The following is a 25,085-nucleotide window of genomic DNA, read 5'->3' as shown; positions in this document are numbered from 1 at the left end:
TGCATGCCTCATAAAACAGCTCGACGTGCAGTTTGGAGTTGTTGCTTAGTGTGGAAGTTTATGGCATCAGACTCCTGGATTTATTTTTTCTGGTGTTTGTTTTGCTTTTGTGTTTTGCAGAATGTACACTGCCATCTGCAGTTGTCTTTCTGCTGGCAAATCCATGCCATTTTAAGGAAATAAGATTCTCTGAATTCGACAAAGAGAAAAAACAGAGCCCATAATTCCGAGAGGTGAATCACAGCAATTTTCTGGCGCTCTGTGACCTTTAAATAAACTGGAGCTCAGAGCCAGGGTTTGTTTTTTCTACCTTGCAACTACTGTCCTAAAAATATTCTAACAACCATAATGATGTGCTTTAGAAACAGACTGTACCTGTTTTCGAAGGGGTGAAAACTGGGCAGAAAAAAGATTGAGGGGATGCTTCTACTACAGAATTGGTTTAAACAAAATCAACATCATTTTGTTTATTATTTTCCCCTCTAAAAACTACACTCTTCCAGCCCCATACTATGACCTTATGTTTGTGATGCTTCTGTTATAATTGTCCAGTGTTTTCCAAACTCCGATCACATGGGAACCAGCTTCACCTTTTTTTTTCTTTTGCCAAATCCATGAAAAACCTATTATTTGCTTTTCACTAAACTGAACCAATTTCTTTTTGTTTTGTAATGTTTATTAATATTTTTTTCCTTCTTGAGAGAGAGAGGGAGACACAGGATCTTAAGGGGACCCTGTGCTGACAGCAGAGAGCCTGACACGGGGCTTGAATTCACGAACCATGAGATCATGACCTGAGCCAAAGCTGGACACTTAACTGACTGAGCCACAGAGATGCCCTTAAATGGACCCAATTTCTTATTTAAATAAATGCACTGATTATACTTTATATCCCTACCAAGTAATTCCACTGCCTGTCAAGCCTGTTCTTTTTAATTAGCAAGGGTGGGAAAAGTGTCAAAGGCATGCTAGAGCTGAACGGAGACTTCTCTTTGACAAGATTAGAAGGCCTGAAAGGGGTGAACAGGAAATAACACTATATTGTGTAATGCCGTGTCTCTTTTCTTCCCATAATGATCTGCTAACCTCCTATCCAGGCCCCCATGTTGCACTGCCCCAGGAGCCATAGACTGCAATGCAAATGACATCCCTTAGAGTTTTGCAGTGCACAGCCTGACCAACCATAAACATTCCTCATGTTGGAAAACAGTGACAGAGCCCACAAGGCTTTACAGAGGAAATGAATAGCTTAGTAGTGTCATGGAGGAGAAAAAGGATCTTATCGCATTAAGCCAGAATCCCTTGGAACACATTTGCTGTGTTTGTCTCTTGGTATCATCTAAGATCTAAGAAATGTAAGAGAGCAGAAAGAAAACAAGATCTCAGAGTGGAGGTTTTGAATTCTGATTTCCAGGTCTCTGCAAAGCAAATGTCCTGGGGTGAGTCTGTAGTGAGTAGACCTACTTCATTGCTAAGGTCTGTTTAATTCTAAGGCCATAGGACTCCCTATTTTCCGTAAATGCACCTACTTTATTTTAAAGCAGCATTTCCCGCCCTCCATATCTTTCCAAATTAAGTTTGCCGGCTCATTCAAAACACTGAAAAAAAATTTTGACATTTTCCTCAAACTGAGGTCCCTTCCTGGGGGCAGCCGTTTCTATCATGATTGATGCATTTACATGGGAGCCACGGAGTGTGGCCCCACATGGTGGACTTCTAGTTTATTCGGTTTCAGTCTGTTTTTCCAGTTGTAAGTAGGCAGATGGGATTTCTCTGCCTTGGTGAGCTTCCTAACAAAACAGTCAGAGGAACCCATCCTTTTGTAAGCTTATTGCTAAGGCCTTTTAATTTTTTATTTCAGCACGTAAAGGCTTCATTGTTTTCATATATATGTTTTTCTGCATTATTTGGGTATTAATTTTCTTGCCTTTTGGTAACCTTACTTCCAAGGGCTTATCAAGGGGGCTTAAGTTAGTAAGCTTCTCATTTGATGAGTGGTTCTCAACTTGGACTACACACCTGAATCGTCTGGAGAGGCGCAGCATCTATGAACCCATCTCCAGAGCGTGTGTCTTAATCGGTCACGTGTGCAGCGTGGATCTCGGGACAAAGGTGCATCTGAGAGCAAGAACCGCTGCATTCGTTTAGTGCTTCCAACTTCAATGTGCATATGAGTCCACTGGGAATCTTGCTAAAATCTAGATGCTGATTTGGTGTAGCTGAGGTGGGGGCCTGGGATTCTCCATTTCTTTCTTTTCTTTTTAAAAAATGTTTAATGTTTTTATTTTTGAGAGAGAGAGAGCAGGGGAGGGGCAGAGAAAGACGGAGACACAGAATCCAAAGACAGGCTCTGGGCTCTAGCTGTCAGCACAGAGCCCTACACGGGGCTCAAACCCATGAACCGCGAGATCATGACCTGAGCCAAAGTCGGATGCTTAACCGGCTGAGCCACGCAGGGGCCCCAGATTCTGCATTGCTAACGGGCTTCCGGGGAATAGGCTGCTGGTGGAGGACCACATTTTCTAAGGCTCCAGATGAATTGATCTACTTCTAAATGTGCTTTTTTCTCAAACCAGGGCTAATTAGCTCTGTCACTCTCATTCTCATCCTGTTCAGTACCTACGCAGTCTCGGGCAGCACATAGCTTATAGGCAGTGATGGTAGTTCTGTGTATATACTGCTGTTTCTGAATTTCTCGTAGCAAAGACTCTTATTCCCTTTCCATAGGAAAGATTATGTGAAAAAAAAGCAAAGGCCCCTCCAAAAGTAGGGTGCAGATTGCTGATACGGGGCCTCACTTAGCACCCCAGAGTTGGTATAAAGAGGCTTTGAAACTGAGGACATTTGGGATTCATCAGATATAGAAAGAAATCTTGGGGCAGCTGGGTGGCTCAGTTGGTTAAGCAGCTAACTTCAGCTCAGGTCATGATCTCATGGTTCGTGGGTTCAAGCCTGCATTGGGCTCTGTGCTGACAGCTCTGAGCCTGCTTCGGTTTGCTGTATCCCTCTCTCTCTGCCCCTTCCCTGCTTATACTCTGTCTCTCAAAATAAAATAAAAAGCATTAAAAAAAAAAAGAAAGAAATCTTTTTGGAACTTCCTTTATCCAACTAGAAGTAGAAACTTCTGGGAAATGAGACTGCCATTCTCTCTTCTGGGTGGCTTTTACTTCCACAAAGGAGACCAAGGGTAAACTTACTACAGGTACCCTCTTCAGGGGACTTTTATGGCCTTGAAGAAGACAGAAAGACCATTCATGGTTGTATGGCAAGCATTATCACACTTTATCTCCTGGGTTGTTTTTTTTTTTCTTTTAGAAACTCACTTGTTTTTCCCATAGAGACCTTTTCTCTACTATGTAAGGTATTTAAGCATCTAACTTGAGCTGTTTATTGAGTTTTCTCTTGTAAGCACCTGAACGCAGATGAATACATTTCTCTCTTGTTAATCGGCTTTTTATCAGTTTAATTTGCAGGCACCCCTGAACAGAATGTAAGAGAATAGAGGAAAAGGTCTTCCTCTCTGACACCAGGCCACTGTAGGCTGCTATTAAGTAACCTTCCCTTACCTGGGTCTTTCTCTGTTCCCTGTTCAGCCCTCCACCCCCATTCTTTCTCATTTACCTCAAGGGAAAAAAAGAAATCAAATCATGTTATCTAAATGAGTCTTCTGACTCATAATTCCTAAGCTGTTTTCTGTCCCTTTAATAAAGCTCATGAGACAGACACACATATTCCTTTAAAAGCATTCCCCCAATTACGGAGATGGCAGACGAGATCCACGGAGCGGCCGGTCCACACCAGTGGAGAACGCTACCCCAGTGCAAGTGGAAATTCTCTGCAAACGGACCTTCTATGACATCGTATAGCCATAATATCTGGGTTGTAGTAATAATGTTCCCTACACACGTTTTCATGATATCAATCAAAAGAATGAAATTGTCCCGCATCAAGCATGATTTTTAAACAACTAATCAACTCAAACTGGCCACTAGAACTGTATCTCTCGGACTGTAAAGTTAAGTCCTTTGCTAATTAAAGCACAGTGAATGTGAGCTCATATCGGCCCAAAGTAGCATCTAAAGGCTTTTGAAACTGGTTTCTTGGCAGCCGACTCAGACCACACACGCTCACGTCTCATGCACCTGCAACAGCCTAAGAGCCTGAGCATTTCAAAGATCATGTGTAGCCTTCGTCTGCTCTGGTGTCTGGAGGAATTTATCTGAGAAATCTCTGTTCTTCTGTAGTCCTGACATATGTCTTCCCTCAGCTCGTATTTTCACTCCTGCTTTTCTTCTTTCGGCATTAGGAATGCTTTCTTTTGTTCAAGTCAGCCCAAGAGGAGAAACCAGCCTGCTGTGTAATCCTGACAACATTCATAAAAGAGAATTCTTCATAAGTACCCTTGGCACACAGCACCCCTCATCATGTCAGAGGAATCCATGTGTGAGGGACAAAGAGGATTGCTTAGTCTATAAATTGGCTATTCTGACAATGGGGCAATTTTGGTTTTTTTCAAAGTTTGTAAAGCTTAGCGGCACAAATCCCGGCAAGGATTCATGGTGATAAGAAGTGCACCGAAGCTGGTGAACAGGGGGTACCGGCTGGATGACGTGTAAAGTAATCAAATGCATGGTGTTTACATGGTAAACAGTCATGAATTAGAAGTTAGCGTTGGGGAGAATTTGGGAGCCTTTACTGGACGTTCAAGCATTGTGGCAAATCGTGTCTAACATAATAACCATTATTATTGTTGCTAAACTTTTTAAAAGCTTGCTACATGTCTATGACCATCCTGAGTGCTGTCAGTACATCATCCCATGTAGAATTCTGTGAACTGGGTCTTATTTTGTCTCCATTAAAAAATGTTTATTTATTTTTGAGAGAGAGAGAGAGAGAAAGAGAACGTGAGTAGGGGAGGGGCAGAGAGAGAGGGAGAGACTTTCAAGCAGGCTCCTTGCTGTCAGCTTGGAGCCTGCGATGGGGCTCGATCCCATGAACCCAAATCAAGAGTCAGACACTTAACTGACTGAGCCACCCAGGTGCCCCTTATTATCCCCATTTTATTCATGAGGAAACTGAGGAACGAAGTCAGGAAATCTGCTAACGAGAGGCAGGGATGGTGCTGGAACCCAGGCCTCCAGCTACATTGCCTCCACCATCCTCTTCCTGTTTTTAGCTTTAGCAACATTACACGTTGTTTTGGAGACGTGCGGGCTCTTAGACTTGGAGGTCATGAGGAGATCACACCCCACTCTTCACCTTATGGGTGACAACGTAGAGGCTTGGAGAGGTTACCCAACTGACCCAAGGTCAGGCTGAGTAGAGCAAAGAGTAAGACCGATGGCTTTCCACCACTCGGTATCACGGGGGCACTGAACTTCCTCCATTAATTTTGCAGCCAGGAGTTGCCTTTTATTGTACGCCGGTGCTTTCAAATTACATGTCTTATCACCTCCAGAAGTGGGACTAAATCCACGGAGTTTTGCAAAAGTAAATGCACCTCTTGAAATCTGGAAGGCTATGGCTACGGGATTATTCACATAAATACATGGTTGGGAGATGAAATTCTGTGTTGCTTTAGGTAAATCTTTTCCCCTGGCCTTGGACTGTGGGGCTGCAGCGAGTCATAAATGGGTAAGAGAGGAAGTGATGCATCAGGTCATCCAACAGTCACACTGCAGACATCAGCTTAGGCATCTCCTAATTTCACTTAAATGAATCAATAGTTCCCATGTGCCTCAGCTTCGCCTTACTTCCTTCTGGCTCTGAGCGAGGCTGACGGTTGTAACTTTTGAGCATGTAGTATGTACTAAGCACTCCTGGGCTCACCCATTCCTTCACACTCTTAATCCTCCAACAACCTCACCAATGAGGTTCTGTTACCTACCCCATTTTACAGATGAAGAAACCGAGGTTTAAGGAAATAAAGCCACCTGGCCAAGACTGCCTTACCTGAATCCAAGTGATCTAAGTGCCAGGGGTCGGTGGCGGACGACATGGGTGACAGGGTCAGCGGGGAGGCCCCGCAGTTGGACTCCACCAGCTCTCCCTGAATGTGGACGTGAGCAGAGGCGTTGGTCTGCCTCAAGGCTGCCTTGAGAGGCGCAATCTGGTTGAACTGGACTCTGGACAGGCAGCCGGTGAATCCCGGGGTGTTGTATTTGTGAATCTCTTGGTCAATCTTCCCTGTTTCTAAAAGATAAAGAAAGAGAAAATAAAAATCTTCTCCCACTCACTGTAAAATACCCTCATCTTTGATGCCTGCGTCAAACCTTACTCTAAGGTTTCAGTGTGAGATGTTATATTCTTTCAGATAAAATATTAACGACTCGATAAGGCTTAGGGCTGGAGACTTCGCTGTAAAAGGACCTCTGCGTTGCTGGAGAGCATGTCAGTTGAGGGGAACACGACTCTATTTGTTAAAATAAAATGCACACATAATTACCTTCCCGATACCTGAGGTATTGTTTAAAATAACAACACTCACTTGGTTCTGATTGATTTTTCTCCTCTTTCCCCTCTTACATATATTGAACAAGGCCCCCTGCTCAGCCCTCCTGGTAAATTATGGTTCTGTTTTGTGCCTCCTTTTTATTTTCTTCTTCTTCAGAATTCTTTATTTAAAAAAAAAAAAGAAGAGAGTTCCCATAGTCTATATAACAGACCCTTTTCTTTCTTTAGCAACCAATCCCCTCAGAATTTTGAGGTTTATGGAATCCCACCTAGTATCTGATGGACATTTTGGGAGTCAGGAAACTTTCCCGACTCAAGTCACAAATACACACACACACACACACACACGTACGAATCGCTACCTTCCCCAAGTCTGTGCACTGAATGTTTTCCTAAACTAAAGCAGAGGGGAATCTGAGTAGGGGTGTTTCCAATGTATTGTTTCAGTTAATATAACCACACATTGTCTTACCAGTTAGATCGGTAAAAGCAAGTGTCTTTTCCACCCTCTGCCCTGAGTTTTACAGTCTATGAGGCAGAGATGAATGTTGAAAGAGTCTTAGACCTTCCGTCCAGATTGCTGCTTCTCATGGGCGTGGTTCCTGGACCCGCAGCAACCAGCGTCACCTGGGACCTTGTTAGAAATGCCGGGGGTGGAGCGGTCTGTGTTTTCACAAGCCCTCCAGGTGACTGCAGCCCGCTGAGGCTCGAGAACCACAGGGCAGGCACTGATGGCCGCAGCGGGACCAGCCCAGGGGGTGGGCAAATGCCCCTCAGAGAAGAACAGAGCAACTTGTGTTCTGGATGGGAGATTATGCCGACACGACTACTGTCTTTTAAAACCAAGACCAAGGATGTGAGACGCTTGCCCTTCCACCTGAACTGTGAAAAACACTGACTTCGGGAAACAGAAGGCTACCTACTTCTTTAAAAAGTTGAATTCGGAGCAGGTGATGTCTCTTCCTGGGGAATGAACCCAGGTGAAGCAGTCTTGCAGAAAAATTTACTTCCCATTAATGAAAGAATAAATCCATAGAGAAGGATTTTAGGCGTTGGAGGCAGAAGGGGATGAATTGATTATTCATATTAAAGACTCAGTTCAATGGCTGACCTGTACTTGTCCAATGTGAATTTCTATGAACAGAAGAGATGAACAATGGAGAATGGTAATTCTAACAGGGGCTTACTTAGACAAGTACATGAAGAGACTTTAACCTTAAATTAATTCTCCATATTTTCCTCCTACAGTCAATGTCAGTCTGGGATTTGGAGTGAGAGCATGATTCACTTAGCAGAGGAGGCAGAACGCACCCGGGACTGTGAACAAATTCCCACAGTCACGATGTCTCCTACGGGTTCCCTGGATGACCAGGAAGAGGCTCTGGTCCCACTGATCCCTCGCTGGCTGTTCTCTTCTTCCTCCTCTGCTTTCTTGTCAATAATTACAGGGTTACTGGATGAGTGAAGTCATTGATTCATTGGAGGAATGAATACGAACTCATTGCGTCATTGAATGAATTCAGTGATTCTTGTGTTCTTTGTCTCCTGGTCTAATATCAGAATTCCTTGTTTGGGCTTCACCAACTTGCCTTCCATGCAAAGAGCTCATTTATTTGCCTTTCCTGGAAACATCCTCAGACCAAGCAGACTCGGGGTAACTCTTTGTTCCCAGATTGGAAGGGAGACCTCAGCTCCTGGCTTTCCCAAATTCCTGGCGGTCGAGGCACCAGAACAATGGCGGCTGGGTGGTAGAAACCAAGTTCTATCAGCCCCGTCTACTGCGTAAATGGAGAGTTCCTGTTAGCCTGTCCGGCCTTGGAGCAGGGCTTCAGAAGGAAGAATTTGGGGGCTGGTAGCTACTACCGTCTGGTGAGACCTCAATTCAGTTCAATTTAATTCGTTGCATGTACTCACTGCCTGGCCGCAGTAGCCGGAAGGCAGAGATAAATACACAAGTTGACCCTAAGTAGCTCACAACCTAGCTGGGGAAACAAGCGTGCAAACCACAAAGCAGTACAACTGAACAAATCTGTATAATAACAAGAGTTAACATCTACTGAACCTTTAGAACTAGATGCTTTATACACATGCTCGCTATTTTATACAAATTAGACATTTAACACCTAGAACAACCCTATGGAAAGGGAGCACTACTATCCCTATGGAATGTAGGAGAACAGTGAGGCTTATGCCTAGAGCCCTTGGCCAGGCAGGCAGGAGCCTCTGGAACACTGAGATTTTCTGAGCTGAGAAACAAGCCATGTATTTGGCCAAACGATTGAAGTCTATGGTAAACCTGGGAAGGGAGTCTGCATGGGGCTCTGGAGAACACTCTGTCGTTGGATACTTATATCGTTTTCAAGTTTTTTTAAAACATTTTTTTAACGTTTATTTATTTTTGAGAGACAGAGAGAGTCAGAGCATGAGTGGGGGAGGGGCAGAGAGAGAGGGAGACACAGAATGTGAAGCAGCTCCAGGCTCCGAGCTGTCAGCACAGAGCCCAGTGTGGGGCTCGAACCCACGAACTGTGAGATCATGACCTGAGCCGAAGTCGGACGCTTAACTGACTGAGCCACCCAGGCGCTCCAAGTTGTTTTCAAGTTTTTGCTCTCATAAACAATGCTGCAACAAACATGGGAGTGCAGCTCTCTCTTTGCAATCCTGATTTCAATTCTTTTGGGTATATACACATGGGAAGTGAGACCACTGGACCACATGGTAGTTCTCTTAATTTTTTTAAGGAACCGCCATGCTATTTTCCATGGTGGCCACACTGTTCTACAGTCCCGCCAATTTCTCCAAACCTTCGCCAAACTTACCTCTTGCAGGTTTTGAGAATAAAAGAAAAGGGAACTCCAGGTTGAGTTTGTTAGGAGGTTAGTTATGCTCTGGTACTGGTGGGAGCATGATGTGCTCAGAGCTCAGGGCCAGGCTGGGAGGAGCCTTGAATGCCACGTGAAGATGGTTGTATTTAAGATGGAGACTTAAAGTGGTCGAAGTTGCCGAGGACTGTGATGGGAACAGCGTCAGAAAGGTATTTCTAGTTCTAGGCAGCACAGCGCCTGCTCGGAGAAAGTGGTCACGTGAGCCTCCCAGGGCCGCAAACTCTTAAGACAAGTGTCCTTCTCTTTGTTGTCGGGCTGAGACAGGGTTGGGCCGTGGATGTGGGTAAGAGCCTTGGCTAAGCTGTGAGATCGTCTGTATCGGTGAATCAGTCTTGGTTTTGTTGCCTCTGCTGGGGGACTGGGTAATGAACTTCTCACTCCAGCTTCACTTCAGAGTCCCTCACATGCTTTCCGAACTTGATGTAGGGTGAGCTTCCCTACCACACACAGAAAATGAGCACTTTCAAAGCCGTATCTGTCTGAAGGCTCCCAGTTTAACATGGGGTCCCCATTTCTTTTTAAGTTTTTAAAAAACTTTTTTATTCTGAGAGAGCGAGAGTGAGCATGAGTGGGGTAGGGGCGGAGAGAGAGGGAGGGAGAGAATCCCAAGCAGGCTCTCCACTGTCAGCACAGAGCCCGATGCAGGGCTTGAACTCATGAACCAGAGATCATGACCTGAGTCAAAGCTGGACGTTTAACCAACTGAGCCACCCAGGGCCCCGGGGTTCCCATTTCTTAAAGAGGTGTCCTCTCCTGAATGTCTCACACTGAGATGACAGACACAAGGCAGATGGCCAGAGGGGGGGCCAGGGAGGGGGTGCAGGTGGTGGATCAGGGACCCCCGGATGGTGGGAAGGAGCTGTGAGCACAGGTAGACAGGTCAGTGGGGGGTGGGCAGAGTGTAGGGGCTGGGCCGCAAGCACAAGGCCTGTGGGGAGACTGGTGCTTTCTCCTCTCCTCGGGGCTCCTGCACTCTGCTCGCTCGCTCCTGTGGCTTTTCCCCTTTCTGGGTTTGTTCCCTATTGGGGAAGATCCCCAGGGTTTCAAATGTTTTCCTTTCCCAAAAGGCGACTGAGTCACAGAAGCAAGAGTTCTGACGCCCAGGAGAGCAGCACCAACATTTCCAAATCGGATGGCGTTCCAAATCTAGCTGAGGTTGGCTGAGACCCATCCCGCTTGTAGGCCGAGCCGGCAAGATGCTCTTACGTCTTCAGGCCCACGTGGTTCTGACTCTGGGCCGTGGGATCATTATAACATGAAGAGTTTGTACCATAAGCCCGGAATGGCACACATGTGAGGTACTGTGTTTAGTATGTCACCAAGTCTCCCAACAACTCTGGGAGCGAGATTATCCCCACTTCAGAGACGGGAGACTGAGGCATAGGGAAGTTAGGGCTTTGCTAACGAATGAACGTGTATGTTTCATATACAAAACAGAGAAGTCAAATATTTTATTCTCAATTCCTCTCTCTCAAAAATAAAATGAGACTATACTATGCTGTTTTTATATTTACTTGGATTTTGACATTTCTAGTCAGGGACTCTGTAGAAATGTCATAGTGAGTCTAAAAAAAATGTTTTTTTTTAACAGCTATTAGAGCCTCCTCTAAGACCATGTCTCATTAGCAATTTAGCCAGTAACAAAATATTTTTAAATGTTTATTTATTTTTGAAAGAGAAAGAGAGACAGAGACAGAGCACAAGCAGTTGGAGGGGAGGGACAGAGAGGCTTGGGGACACAGAATCCGAAGCAGGCTCCAGGCTCTGGACTGTAAGCAACAGAGCCTGGCATGGGGCTCAAACTCACAAGCTGCGAGATCATGACCTGAGCTGAAGTTGGATGCCCAACCAACTGGGCCACCTAGGTGCCCCAGCCAGTAATAAAGGTTTTAAAAAAAATTTTTTAAAAATGTTTTATTTATTTCTGAGAGAGAGAGAGAGAGAGAGAGAGAGAGCGAGCGAGCAGGGGAGCATCAGAGAGAAAGGGAGACATAGAATCCAAAGCAGGCTCCAGGCTAGCTGTCAGCACAGAGCCCAACACAGGGCTTGAACCCACAAACTGTGAGATCATGACCTGAGCCGAAGCTGGATGCTTAACTGACTGAGCCACCCAGGCACACTGCCAGTAATAAAGTTTTAAAAAATGCAATGAACTGACATCAAAGCATCAATTAATGCATGGGTAAGTTCTGTAAACACTTGTCTGGAATAAAAATCCATCTTAAGAACTCTAACACATGATAGTAAAGCTGTTATTGCTTTAGTGTGTTTGAGCTCATTACAGGTGAATTACGTTAATCTGTAAAATTGATGGATCGAGTCTCACACTGAATCACCTACTACAGCTTGATTCACGGTAAGAAACTACTATCTACATGGAATCTTCTCCACCAAGGCGTCATGGGGGGAAGGGGCTGGATCCTGCTCTAAAGAATGCAAATCTTTTTTAAAAATGTTTTATTTATTTCTAAGAGAGAGAGAGAGAGATAGAGACAGCATGAGCAGGGGAGGGTCAGTGAGAGAGAGAGACACAGAATCCGAAGACAGGCTCTAGGCTCTGAGCTGTCAGCACAGAGTCCGACGTGGGGCTCAAACCCACGAACCGTGAGATCATGACCTGAGCCGAAGTCAGACGCTTAACCGACTGAGCCACCCAGGCGCCCCAAGAATGCAAATCTTAAAAAATAATAAAGAATGCAAATCTCAGAAATTCAGTACAGTCACTTTGGAAGTTATGTTCTCAAGCTGTAATTAGTACTTTAATATCATACATTCCTAATGATGTGAGTTATCGAAAATCGCCCACTAAAAACACGACACAATTCCAGGTAAAACCTTACAATGAACTGAGCACGAGGCAGCGGACACATGCAATGCATTACATGCCTTCTGGCTCCCTGTCATTAGCTGAGACAGAGCAACAGTGGCCCCACTGCCGGCAGAAGCATGCGGGGATCTCGTGGTCACCCACGGACCCCGCCTCTGTGGCTGGACATCTAGATGCTAGCTCCTCGAGAGATAGTTCTCATCTTCCTTAGAGATGAAACTCATCCGTCTATTCTTGTATATCCCCTGGGGCCCTGTTCATCAGCTGAGTTTGGTTTTGTTTAACACCTTTTAGAATTTCCTATCAATATTCTTTTCTGGCGGGGTGATGTGATATGATGAAATATCCCGGTAAAACTCAATTTTTTATGTTTTATGAAAGAGAGCCAAAAGATGTTAGAATGTCAGTGAGGCCGGATTTAAAACTTTTTTTTTTTTTTAACGTTTGTTTAATTTTGAGAGAGAGAGAGAGACAGAGCACGAGTGGGGGAGGTGCAGAGAGAGAGAGAGAGAGACAGAGAGACAGAGAGAGACAGAGCGTGAGTGGGGGAGGTGCAGAGACAGAGGAAGACACAGAATCCGAAGCAGGCTCCAGGCTCTGAGCTGTCAACACAGAGCCTGATATGGGGCTCAAACTCACAAACCTTGAGATCATGACCTGAGCTGAAGACAGATGCTTAACTGACTGAGCCACCCAGGCACCTCATATATATTTACATATATAAAGTTCTTTATATATGAACAGACTTTATATATTTATATGTGTTTCCAGAAGTACTATTACTGGGAAATCTATCTCACTGAAAATGCACTCATCTTTGAAAATATGGTTATTTGGCTCTTTCACTGATGCTCATCTATGAATGCTGAATATCTGTTACTCTATAAACCCTCCTGCAGCCTCAAGCGTGGCGTAGTGGTTATGTGGAATAAGTAGGGAGTGGGTTTGAAATCACCGCCTGAGTTAACTTTTAAGTAATTCTTGAAATATCAGCCTGACGAGAAAAGGTGAATAGTCACCTGATACACACTCGGAAATATGAGCTGGGTGCCGCTGGGCTGGCAGCCACCCTAAGTGGCGACACTCAGGATTAGGGCTGAGCATCTGGGGCTCAACTAACAGAAAAGCTGGATGTAGTTGATCAGATTGGATATAATTTTCCCATCCGGTCACAGCTGTGTGGACAGGAGCCTGAATGGATCAGAGGGATCAATAAATGGGAAATAACCATAACTGTAAGAAACATCAGAAAAGACGGGGGAAAAAAGCAACACAAAAAAGCCACGGGTGTTAATCTAAGAAAGCAAAACAGAACCACATAAACCTCATTCCTCAATTCTAGCATGACCGGATGACAAACCTTAGGCAGGGCGTCGAAATGTCACAATCTAGGTTCAATGTCAGCTCTCTGCTCTTACAGGCTAAATTTTTTAATCCATGCCATCTTCCTGACCAGCTGCCTTTCCAAAGGTGCACAGACAGCTAGAATTAAATCCATACACATGACTGATGGATAGAATTCAATACTGTGACATTTTATTAATCCCTGAAAGAAAGACACTAATGAAATTTCACTGTATTTATTATATGCTTTTCTCTCTTTTGGAGGAAGGGCAGGACTAAAATATGCAGGTGTAATTTAAATAGCTCTTGACCTGTGACAAATGCTAACTTGGTTACAAAGAGGCCATCTGCTGGGAGAAGCAGAATTTCTTCCTCCTGCATTGCAAATCATTTTCTAAGGATTAATAAAACAAAACTGGATTCTTTTCAGAAATAATAATAAAAAGAAATATCTTTTTTTAAAAATATTTTTATTTATTTCTAGGAGAGAGAGAGAGAGAGAGAGAGAGACAGGGTGAACAGGGGAGGGTCAGAGAAAGAGGGAGATACAGACTCCGAAATAGGCTCTAGGCTCTGAGCTGGCAGTCAGCACAGAGCCCGATGCGGGGCTCGAACCCACGAACCGCGAGATCACGACCTAATCGAAAGTCGGACGTTTAACCGACTAAGCCACCCAGGCGCCCCTAAAAAGAAATATCTTAATGTGAAGATGCGAGCCCACTACATTATTTTGCAAGAAGATGAAATATTACATTTTTGTTTGTATAAACTTATTATAGTCCCTGAACTTTTGTAGGACATACGCCTGGGTTGAAATTGTCATTCCCTAGCCTAAGTTATTTAAAAAAATTTTTTTTAACATTTATTTATTTTTGGGAGACAGAGACAGAGCATAAGCAGGACACGGGCAGAGAGTGAGGGAGACACAGAATCCAAAGCAGGCTCCAGGCTCTGAGCAGTCAGCACAGAGCCCAAAGCGGGGCTCGAATCCGCAAACCGTGAGATCATGACCTGAGCCGAAGTCCAACACTTAACCCCCTTAACCGACTGAGCCACCCAGCCACCCTTCCCTATTCCTAAATTCGTATCTGAGAACTACAAGCTTATGATGGCTGGTTAATATAATTCAGTTGTGATTATAAAACAAAAGGAAGATAGGATCCCTGCGCTGTTTCCAAAACACCAGACATTTGGCATCCTACAGAACACACACATCTAAAAGATAAATTTTCCATTTTCTCCTGAATGTTTCGAGTTGTCAGACATGAGATGGAAAGCCTGGTGCCCCTTTCCTGCAGCCTGGGGGTGTCCTGCCACACGGCATGATTTTTCAGGGCTGAGAATAACAGCTTTGGTGAAAGTAACAAGACCTTTCAGAAAAATGGATGTACCTGTCAGTCAAACCAGCGAGCTGGGCGCTGGGGCTTACTTCACTACAGGTCTGATTTACCTCTCAAAATCGTAGTAAATATAAGCTGTGTGCCCTAGCTATTTGCTGCCGGAGAACAGAACACGAGTTGGAAACCAACAGACCTTCTTACTCTTTGGGTTTTATCCCACTTTTCCTTTTGCATTTTAAGTAGTGAGTAGCGGAAATAGAATTGTACGCACAAAATTGCCAAACTGAAATGTAGCACTGAAAAATAATTTCTTCTGTGTGTGCTCTGCTTCTGCTAAAAGTTTTGTTTTGTTTAGGCTTTGGAAACACCTATTACACTGTAACCAGCATCATAAGCAGAATGAATTTTAGCATCTACATTTTCCTGAATTCCTCTCCAAAGCACTGAAGAGTATTCCAGCCAAGAGCGGCCCAGGGTCTTTGGAAGCTAACTCCCTGGGGAGCTGGGGAGTTTGGGGCAATGGAAAAAGGAGGAGGGAAGGGAGTAATTCATCTATCTCACAAGCAGCCTAAGTGGAGGCTAGGAGAAGTATATTAACCAATTTTTGCATTTCCAGATTCTGTCAAAGAGAATGATTCCGTAAAATAAATAGTGGTTTCCTTCCTTTGTTCTCACTGGCATTGTAATTCCTACCCAGGGGGCATCTAAAGCCTTCTTACCCAGGAGAAGAAAAAAAAATCCTTTGAGGGCTAAGATGGCATGAAAGCCTGACCATTAAAGCATTAGGAAATGGACCTTGAAGTAGGGGTTGAAGGCAATGGTTTTCCTGGGGCAATCAGACCTGTCACGCACACACAAAAAGAGGAGGGGAGAGCTGTTGCTAGAAAATGTACTGGGGGGGGGGGAGGGGGCGTTCCCTCCACTGGATCTCAAGGTTACATAATTAACATAAGAAAGAATTCAAATCTTGGGACCCTGACCTAGGAAAAGACTTTAGGGGACAATTCTAATGGATGTGTGTGGGTTAAACCAGAAGCTGGGGTGGATCTTCACAGGAGCCTGAATGTTATACCTGGGCTGACCTTGGACGCCACAAAGGAATGGAGTCCAGACGCATCTGGAGGCCTGTGGGCACCTGGTGAGGTTCTCCCCCAACACCTTCTTCTCCATTGTTCCTTTGAAACCAGTGTGTTGATTTTCAGACTGGAGTAATAGCCTACTGGGTTGGGGGAGCTCTGACAGAGGCCACCTACCTGTCAGCAAAGCATTTTATTGCCTCTCATGACATTTTTTGTGATCAAGACAGGTATGTCTGGGCTCATGAAAGTAAGAGTGTTTAATTTTATTTATTATTTTCTAAATGTTTATTTATTTACTTTGAGAGAGTGAACGGAGAAGGGGCAGAGAGAGGGAGCGAGAGAATCCCAAGCAGGCTCCGCACCACCAGCAAGGAGCCCGACATGGGGCTCAAACTCACGAACCATGAGATCATGACCTGAGATGAAATCAAGAGTTGGACACTCAACCAGCTGCCTTGAAAGTAAGAGTATTTTAAAGACAGATTTATAACAAGATGAACTGTGGGTGGAAATACGATCAATGGGTAGAAACTGGCATCAGGGGAGAATTTTCATGGTATGATTCCAAGCTGACATTTTATTATTTTATTAATTTAGATAAGGACATGAATGGCACATTGACCCATGGGTCATGAGTATTTAGGAAAGGGTAGTTTTGAGATCACAGGGTCATGAGCCAAAGGGACTCTAAGAGGCTGATATGATAGTCTGGAACTAACTAGAAAACTACAGCAGACACAAATACCTAACTTCTTTAATTGGAAATACCATCCTCCCCCATCACCTTCACGATCACACTGTACAGGATACACCCAATGGCAGCACATACCTTCCTTCCTTCCCTGTCCCACCCCACTAGGGTATTTTTTTTTTTTTAATGTTTATTTATTTTTGAGAAAGAGAAAGAGAGAGACAGTGTGAGCAGGGGAGGGGCAGAGAGAGAGGGAGACACAGAATCTGAAGTAGCTCCAGGCTCTGACGCAGGGCTTGAACTCACAACCACAAGATCATGAACTGCGCAGAAGACAATTAACTGACTGAGCCACTTAGGCGCCCCCAGGGGACTAGAGTATTTTAATTACAAGTGACTTAGGAGTTAAGAGTGAGATGTGGTTGAATCAAGGAAAAGATGGAGTCTAGACATTAACCCAGAAGATCGTTTCTGAGACTATCTCTTCCAGTGTTCAGGTTAAGCCCAGACAGGTGTTCAGTTCAGGACACAGAGGGTGTGTACAGCAGGGTGTGGTCCCCCATCTTGAAACCATGTTCTTACCCCAACTTCTCACACCGGCACTGGCCACCATAACTGAAGACCTTCCCTCTTGTGAATTGTTAATTACTCCCCACGGCACCGGGTATAGAAGGTAAGGAAAAGTAAAATGAATCCGTCTCTAATTTACCTAAATCAAATGACTTCTATGATTCAGGTGGGGTTTAGGGGGTCTGCTGATTTTCCTTTTCCTTTTAACGAAGGACCAGGGGCGCCTCCCATGAAATTTGTTCGGGGAGGGGGGCTTCATTTTCAGCTCTGTGTTAGCAGACTGTTTATTTACCCAGCTGGGCATATCTGCAAGTTCTATTACCTCCACTCTTGTGTCTTTCAGAAGGTGCAAGTTATAGCGGCTGCGGCACCTCGAGGAAGATGCATTTTCTCAGCACTGCTACTCACTTTGCTCCTGGTCTCCTGCGGTGTGCTTTGTTTCAGAGAGGATGAGGGCTTAAAATATTTTCTGGGGCAATTGCATTAACCTCTCTTCTAAAATATGTTCTTGTGAATCCTAGGCATTCTGGAAAATGAATCTGCGTGGAGAAGACTTTTTTTTTAACTGACGACTTTGCTCTGGTGTCATGAACACAGGTCAATATTTCTAACTGCATCTCTGTCTAGAATGCTTCCTGAGGCACAAAAAGACCCAACAGCAGGGCCGCGTTATGACTTTCAATGGAGAAAAAAGTGCCCCTTCCTCTATGTTTGAGGGGAAAAAAAAAAGGCCAAACATGGTATTTTAGGACTGGGTTGGTTTAAGACGAATATATTAATATATGAAAACATTTTCACCTAGCTCAGAGTTTATTTTTTTTCTTCTGGTTTCAAGTTTACTTATTTATTTTGAGAATGCGAGAGACACGGGGTGGAGGCAGAGAGAGAGGGAGAGAGAGAGAGAGAATCCCAAGCAGGCTCTGCACTGTCAGCGCAGAGCCTGATTCAGGGCTTGAACCCACGAACCGCGAGATCACAACCTGAGCCTGAACCAAGCCAAGAGTCGGACATTTAATCGACGGAACCTCCCAAGCACCCCTGAAAATCAACTTGATCTGCTCTGGTATTTTAAAATTTGTGAACTATTCAGGGTCACCTGGGTAGGTTAGTCGGTTAAGCGTCCGACTTTCCCTTAGGTCATGATCTCACGGTTCGTGGGTTCAAGCCCCGCGTCGGGCTCTGTGCTGACTTCCAGCTCAGAGTCTGGAGCCTGTTTCGGTCTGTGACTCCCTCTCTCTCTGACCCTCCCCTGCTCACGCTGTCTCCCTCTCTCTGCTAGAAATAAATAAAACATTAAAAAAATTAAAAAAAAAAAATTTGTGTACTATTCTAAAAATCAAAGTTATCTTCTTCCAAAGATGATATTTTTTTAGCTATAAAGCTGTCTACCATTTGCAGAATTTTTTTCCATGTTTGGTCTTGGGCAAGAATCCATGGAAAAAGTGTGCTCCTAATTTTACAGCAAGGTTGAGAAGAAAGTCTTATACAGATCAACTTTCTTAGGGAACACTCATTCATTCAAGGATCGATTTATTAAATAACTAGTGTAGGCTAGGCAGCGGGAATCCAGCACTGAAAAAGAGAGGGTTTCTACCTTAAAGGACTGTAATTTCGTCTCACAGGATAGTGTATATTCTGATGACATGATGCAATGGTATTTGCTGCATGGCTTACAGACTGAATGAGTAAGTGTAAGATGAGGGAGCTCCCTTTATGGGGTGAGCTCCAAAACCAGTTTAGCAATGATCAAAAACATCATTCCACTCCACAGGGAAAACCTAGTGCTCTGGGATGCAATTTCACCAGAAAAATTAGATCCAGGAAAGGGATGGAGTGAGGTGGGGGGTGGTAGTGGATATTAGTCTGAATGAGACAATCAGGGGAGGCCACTGCTGAGATTATGTTTGGGCTCTGAATGAATTTAAAAGGTCATGTACTTTTTTAGGGAAAAGCATTCTAGGCAGAAGGAGCAGTAATCACAAAGGCCCTGAGCAAACACATGTGTGTGTGTCCCGGCTTCCCCTTAAAGGCTGAAATTCTAGGCTGGGATGGGGGTGGATCCTGTTTGCCCAGGTGTAGACGGGGTGGGTGACTTTCAAGCTTCCTGCTGGCAGCTTTGTATTCGACTTGGCATGTGGCCACAAAGGCACCCTCCTGGGTAAGGCAGAGGCGGCTCTGTGGCCCCACAGCCCACACATACGCTGGGTGCTGGACGGGCGCCTGGGGGGCACTTTAAGGCTGGAGGGAAGGAGTGGGCCGTGGGCCCGCTACCATCAGTCACCCCCAGCACGGCAACCCCATTCCTCCACTCCTCAGCAGATGTAAGTGCTGTGGTCACAACACAGAGCAGCCAGCAAAGGCCTGCAAGGACCCTGCTGTGGGTTGAGGTGTGAAAAGAAAGATGTGCTGAAGTCCAACCCCTGGTGCCTGTGAACGTGCCCTTATTCGGAAATAGGGTCTTTGCAGATGTCCTGAAGTTCAGAGGAGGTCACTTTTTTTTTTTTTTTTAAGTTTATTCATTTGAGAGAGAGAGAGAGAGAGAGAGAGAATCCCAAGCAGGCTCTGTGCAGTCAGCAAAGAACCTGATGTGGGGCTCGAACTCAAGAAACCATGAGATCATGACCTGAAACCAAGAGTTGGACTCTTAACCAACTGAGCCACCCAGGTGCCCTGAGGTCATATTTGATTAGAGTAAAGGCGGGGGGGGGGGGGTGTCCCTCATCCAGTGACTGGTGTCCTTGCAAGAAGCAGAAGAGAGACACAGATACACAGGGAGAAGGGGTAAAGACAAAGGCAAAGACTGATGGCAAGATGCCACGGTCCCAGAGCATCAGTGATCGCCAGCACCGGGACAGAAGAACAGCCTCTCCCCCTGAGTTCCCGGGAGAGAACCCACCTTGCTGCCCACTGGACTTCAGACCTCTGGCCTCCACCATCATGAGAAAATACATTTCTGGATTTTAAGCCACACAGTTTGTGGTATTCGGTAGGAACGAAGACAGAGTCGGGGACGGCAGGGAACCCGGGGCCCCTGGCGTTCTGGAAATGAGACTGGAGGGGAGAGAGGGCCCATTTGCCCCTAGAGTAGACTGAGCCTAAAAGAAACATTGTTGAAACGAGATACTTGTTCAACCATGAGGGCAGCTTAAATCTCTGCCCAACCCAAGCCACGAACACAGCACTGAGCGTCTGCTGCAGAAAATGAAAACAATATGTCCTTTGGCTCATCTGACTGTAGTTCATATACTTGTAAGCTCTTTACAAACTGATAGAAATAACGCTTTTTACAGAAGCGTGGTAACAGAGAAAGGGATCACTCTGGTCTTCTCTGGGGTCACTTCTGGAAGTTGGGGGCCCCTCCTCTACCGCGTCCACAGCCCCCAGCGCCTAAATGCTTTGACTCAGAATCTTTCAAGTGTTGGAGTCTTCTTCCTGGGCTGAGAGAAGTGGATCCAAAAACCTGAGGGGTTTATTGCTATTCCCCTTGCGCCCACTGGTGTCTCCCTTCCCTACCTCAAGGCTGGAGGGGTGGGGCTGTGTCTGGCTCCAGGAGTGGAGAAGCACTCTCTCGTTGCTTCTAGATTGTTCTCTTCACCCAAATGCTTGGTAGCCTCTGGATCCCTTTCCTCCTCCTCCCCCTCCTCTCTCTCCTTCTAACTTTTCTCTGTACCTCATAAAGACTTTGAAGGCTTAGAATGGTTAATCTGAATCAGAGAAAAATGCCCTTGGTCCAGATGAAGCCTGGAACAGCGTGTGTATTTCAGAGCAGACGGCTACGAGTCATTGTTTGCAGTACTGGTTTGATGGCACAGAGTTAAGGAAATTTTTTTTACTGTTGATTTATTTTTGAGGGAGAGAGAGACAGAGTGTGAGAGGAGACACAGAGAGGGAAGGAGACACAGAATCTGAAGCAGGCTCCAGACTCTGAGCTGTCAGCACAGAGCCCAACACGGGAATTGCACTCAAGAACTGTGAGATCGTGACCTGAGCCGAAGTCGGATACTTAACCCCCCAAGCCACCCAGGTGCCCTGATTACATATAGTTTAGCTTTTCCTTGTGTTCAGTCAGTGCTGGTCTCCTTCCCTCCCAGTCCTGCCAGCCCATGGCTGCTTGAAAGGAATTCTAAGGATTCTTCTAGAAGCTACTAAAACCCACATCACTGTTTCTAAAGATTCCCTTGGCTAAGAAATTTTACTGTACTTTTCACATCTAGAGAAAAGTCCTCAATAAAGATCAAATGCAAATCTGGGTGCCTGGATGGCTCAGTCGGTTAAGCGTCCGACTTAGGCTCAGGTCATGATCACACGGTTAGTGGGTTCAAGCCCCGTGTCAGGCTCTGTTCTAGTAGCTAGCTCAGAGCGTGGAGCCTGTTTCAGATTCTGTGTCTCCCTCTCTCTCTGACCCTCCACTGCTCATGCTGCCTCTCTCTCTCTCAGAAATACAAAAAAAAAAAAACACAAAAAACAAAAAAAAAACAAAAAAAACCCCACAACACCCAAACAAACTTCCAAAAAATTAAAAACAAATCATTGAAAGTAACAATGACTCTGAAGATATTACATCTGCACCTGAGTGTCCTAAACACTTAAAGGCAGCAACTGAAGAGATTTCTTATATGTCCCGGGTTAGCGAGATGTATTTTCTCTGCAGACAATTTAGAGTGGGGGCTTAAGAGGTCTCCTCTTTCTACCTTGCTTGTGTAAGGGCACAAGTCTAAACCAGACTGACTCCATAATAGGCTTTAAGTTTCCCCTCTAAACTCGAAGGCCTAAGTTTCAGTTTCCCTGAAACTATCAGGCAGCTACACACTGCCCAAGGCCGAAGAAACTGCCCACCACTTCACTCCACCACACTACCTTGGCAACGCCCAATCAAGAAAGGCCAGCAACTATAGATAAATCTTAGTTAACTAATGTTAAAGTTAACCCGTTAGGCGCCGAACAAGACCCTAGGCTTGCTCTGTAATTGGCTGAATTTAAAAGTACTCTAAATGTTGTAATTGGGTCTCGCCAAAAGTAACAAATACTCTAGACAACGTGTATGGTTAAACCCGCTGTCAATGATATTGTATAATTATGATTGGATCCCTGTTTCCATGCCACAACTTCTGTAACTCCCCCGTCACAAACCCCATAAAAACCCTACTCTGCCTTTGTTCGAGGCTCTCAGCACGGACCCACTGCGTTGGTGAGGTCTGGGAGCCCGAGCTCGAGCCCATAATAAAGCCCTTTGCCTTTGCATGCGTGACTCGGTCTCCCCGGTGGTTTCTGGTCGTTGAGGATACTGCGATCTGGGTATAACACTTGCTGTTAAAATTCATACAGCAAAAAAGACAATGTAAGACACCAAGAAACGAGGAAGGTTGAATATACTGAAACTGTCTTAGTGAATGAGTTTACAGAAGAGCCTTCCAGAAGGAAGGACAAAATTTCCACGAAAGGAAACCTTCAGAAGATGACATAAGTATTGCAACTCTCCAGCAGTTTAGTTTCCTGCACCTCTGATTTCTGGATCAGAACAAAGGCCCACAGAAGCAGGACACACATACAAAGAAGGGACGTCACATGCGAGTCATTCACGACGCGAGCACAGCACTTCCAGCTCTTCCTATGAAAAGACAAAGCATGTTCTTCAAATTTGGTACAGGATATGCACCTAACCTGAAAGGTGTCCTCACTTATATTGAACAATGGAGGCTCTGTCCCTGTTGTAACTATAGAACAAGGATTCTGGAAGAGCTTGGATTTTCCTCCTCCTCATCCACAGCAAATCCAGGGAAACAGTAACAATAACAGCTGACATCTCGAGCACGTATTTCATGCGGGCCCTGCCCTGTGCTGAGCGGTGTACATGTGTTCACTTCTTTAATTCTTGCAGCTCCTCTGGAAAACAGGTGATTCCCTTGCTTCTCGTTCTGCGGAGGAAAAAGGCCTGGACAAGTCAAGATTCTTCACCCTTCTGATACTCTGATGGGCACGACTGTTCCCTAATGTTTTCCTGGTCATGTGCTTGAAAGCGGAGCATCTGAGAGCTGACAAACAGACTTGTAAAGGAGGCGAGTTCTATTTCTGGAAAGTTAAGGGAAAGGACAGAGCCCCTAACTGTGGCTTCTACAGATGTTGCCTTCCCCCCCACGCACCCCCCCCGCCCCGGACACCCCGGGAGAAGACGCCTCAGGCTCCTGGTGGGCAAAGGGAGACTGCCCAAGAGCCCTGCCTCACGCCTTCAATCTCCAAACTGTCAAATGCTCCCTTCTCTCCCGTGGTCATTTAGCCCACCTCTGTTCCTGTCGGAATGCTCTCGGTAGCCTGGAGGCCTGCCATTTTGCTTTCCTCTCCCGATTTCATCCTCCTCCTTGCCCAAATGGGATCCTCTCCTTCCTCTACCAGAAAGAACGCGCCCCTCAAAATGATCAACCAGACCCTCCACGCCCTGACCCCACCTTCTTGTCCACTCGCCCTCCACCGACCCAGGGGTCTGACCACCTTGAGCCACCTCCGGGCTGAATCGTGCACACCCCTTGTGGCCTCCTCAAAGGGGTAACAGCGCTGTTACTCTACATGATGACAAGCTTGTCTCCCCCACTGGACCGGATGCATCTCGAGGAAGGCGCATGTCTTCTGCTGTGGGGCCCTCTTCACACAGCAGAGCGCCTGGAACCCGGCCTCCCAGATGGGGAGCGAATGAGATGCGTGCAACTTCCTGCTCGTCTGATACTTGTTTGAATTTTCTGCATACAGACATCTGCATGCTGACTGTAAAGCAATCATCGTGACCCACACGCGTACGCTTAATCACGTACGCGCACACACACGTGGAGGTGAAGTCAGGAATATTTACTGATCCTTTCTAGATAAAAGGCCATGTGCTTGGCACTGTGGGGTGGAGAGAAGCAGGCAAGCCACAGTGCCCCGGAGGGCTCTCACCGTCAAGAGTAAACATGAGCAGAGGCAAAACAAGATGAAGGCCACGATGTGCGTTCGGAAGAGAGAGCTATGGATTAAGACTGGGGCAGGAAGACCTCATGATGATAGAAATAACCCCTGAACCAGGTGCAGTTTGAAAAGAAAAGGACAGTGGTGGAGAGAGGGGCAGGCGTATGCAGAAAGACACCCACGGAGCTCACGTGCAAGGTGTAAGTACCACAGAGGACCCGGTGGATAAACCTGGAGAACGACTCACCCTCGGGTGGATGTTGGGCAAGGGTCCCGAATTTCAAATCAGTTTATATCGATTTCTTTTTTTTTTTTATTGTAGTAAAACACTCAATCACATAAAATTGAAAAGCCTGGGGAAAACTGAAGATGTGGGTCGGTTAGGTCACTTTGGCATTGGCGGGTGAGATGGGTAGAGAGGACACAGAAAGTGGGGGGCCCGGACATGGGGCTCGATCTCATGAACCGTGAGATCATGACCTGAGCTGAAATCAAGAGTCGGACACTTAACCGACTGAGCTGCCCAGGAGCCCTCACAGATGAATATACTTCTAAAACCCTGGTTTTCATCAGCAATAGTTTGGCAAATAGGAAAAAGTGCTGATAAATGCGAGGAAAGTTAAAAAAAAAAAAAAAAGGTAAAGTTACCATACTAAAGGATATCACTTGCTTAATAGGCAATAAATGCTGGCATCTTCTCAAGGGGGCTCTACCGTTAGAGGGTTCACCTCTTGGATCTTGGTTAAGCTGGAATTCAGTCAAGAGGCACCCAGCATGCCAGAGTCTCTCCCCAGCAGCAGAGCCACCAGGGAGCCGGCACTTTCCATACAGATTATTCATTTTGATGATCCAAGTCTCGGTGACTATTACTATCTGTGAGTTCACAGGCTGAAGAAAGCCTGATGACTCCTGGCGCACAAGACATATTTTTATGATTATATTCTCTTAACTTCTAGTCCT

General features: G+C 45.5%; 1 protein-coding gene across 1 annotated transcript in view; it reads right to left on the bottom strand.

Annotated features, from left to right (window-relative positions):
- Positions 1-25,085, bottom strand: part of CNTNAP2 (contactin associated protein 2) — a gene marked incomplete at its 5' end in the record, with an annotated part of 359,481 nt that overhangs the window by 27,265 nt on the left and 307,131 nt on the right. Inside the window, one exon of the mRNA XM_039253885.1 lies at positions 5,953-6,192. Coding sequence (XP_039109816.1) covers positions 5,953-6,192 — 240 coding nt within the window. The remainder of the gene's footprint in view (positions 1-5,952; positions 6,193-25,085) is intronic.

Source organism: Hyaena hyaena, unplaced genomic scaffold (assembly GCF_003009895.1).
Source record: "Hyaena hyaena isolate Hyena2069 unplaced genomic scaffold, ASM300989v1 scaffold_471, whole genome shotgun sequence".
In the NCBI taxonomy this organism is placed as follows: Eukaryota; Metazoa; Chordata; class Mammalia; order Carnivora; family Hyaenidae; genus Hyaena; species Hyaena hyaena.
This window is presented reverse-complemented; position numbering and strand designations above follow the sequence as displayed.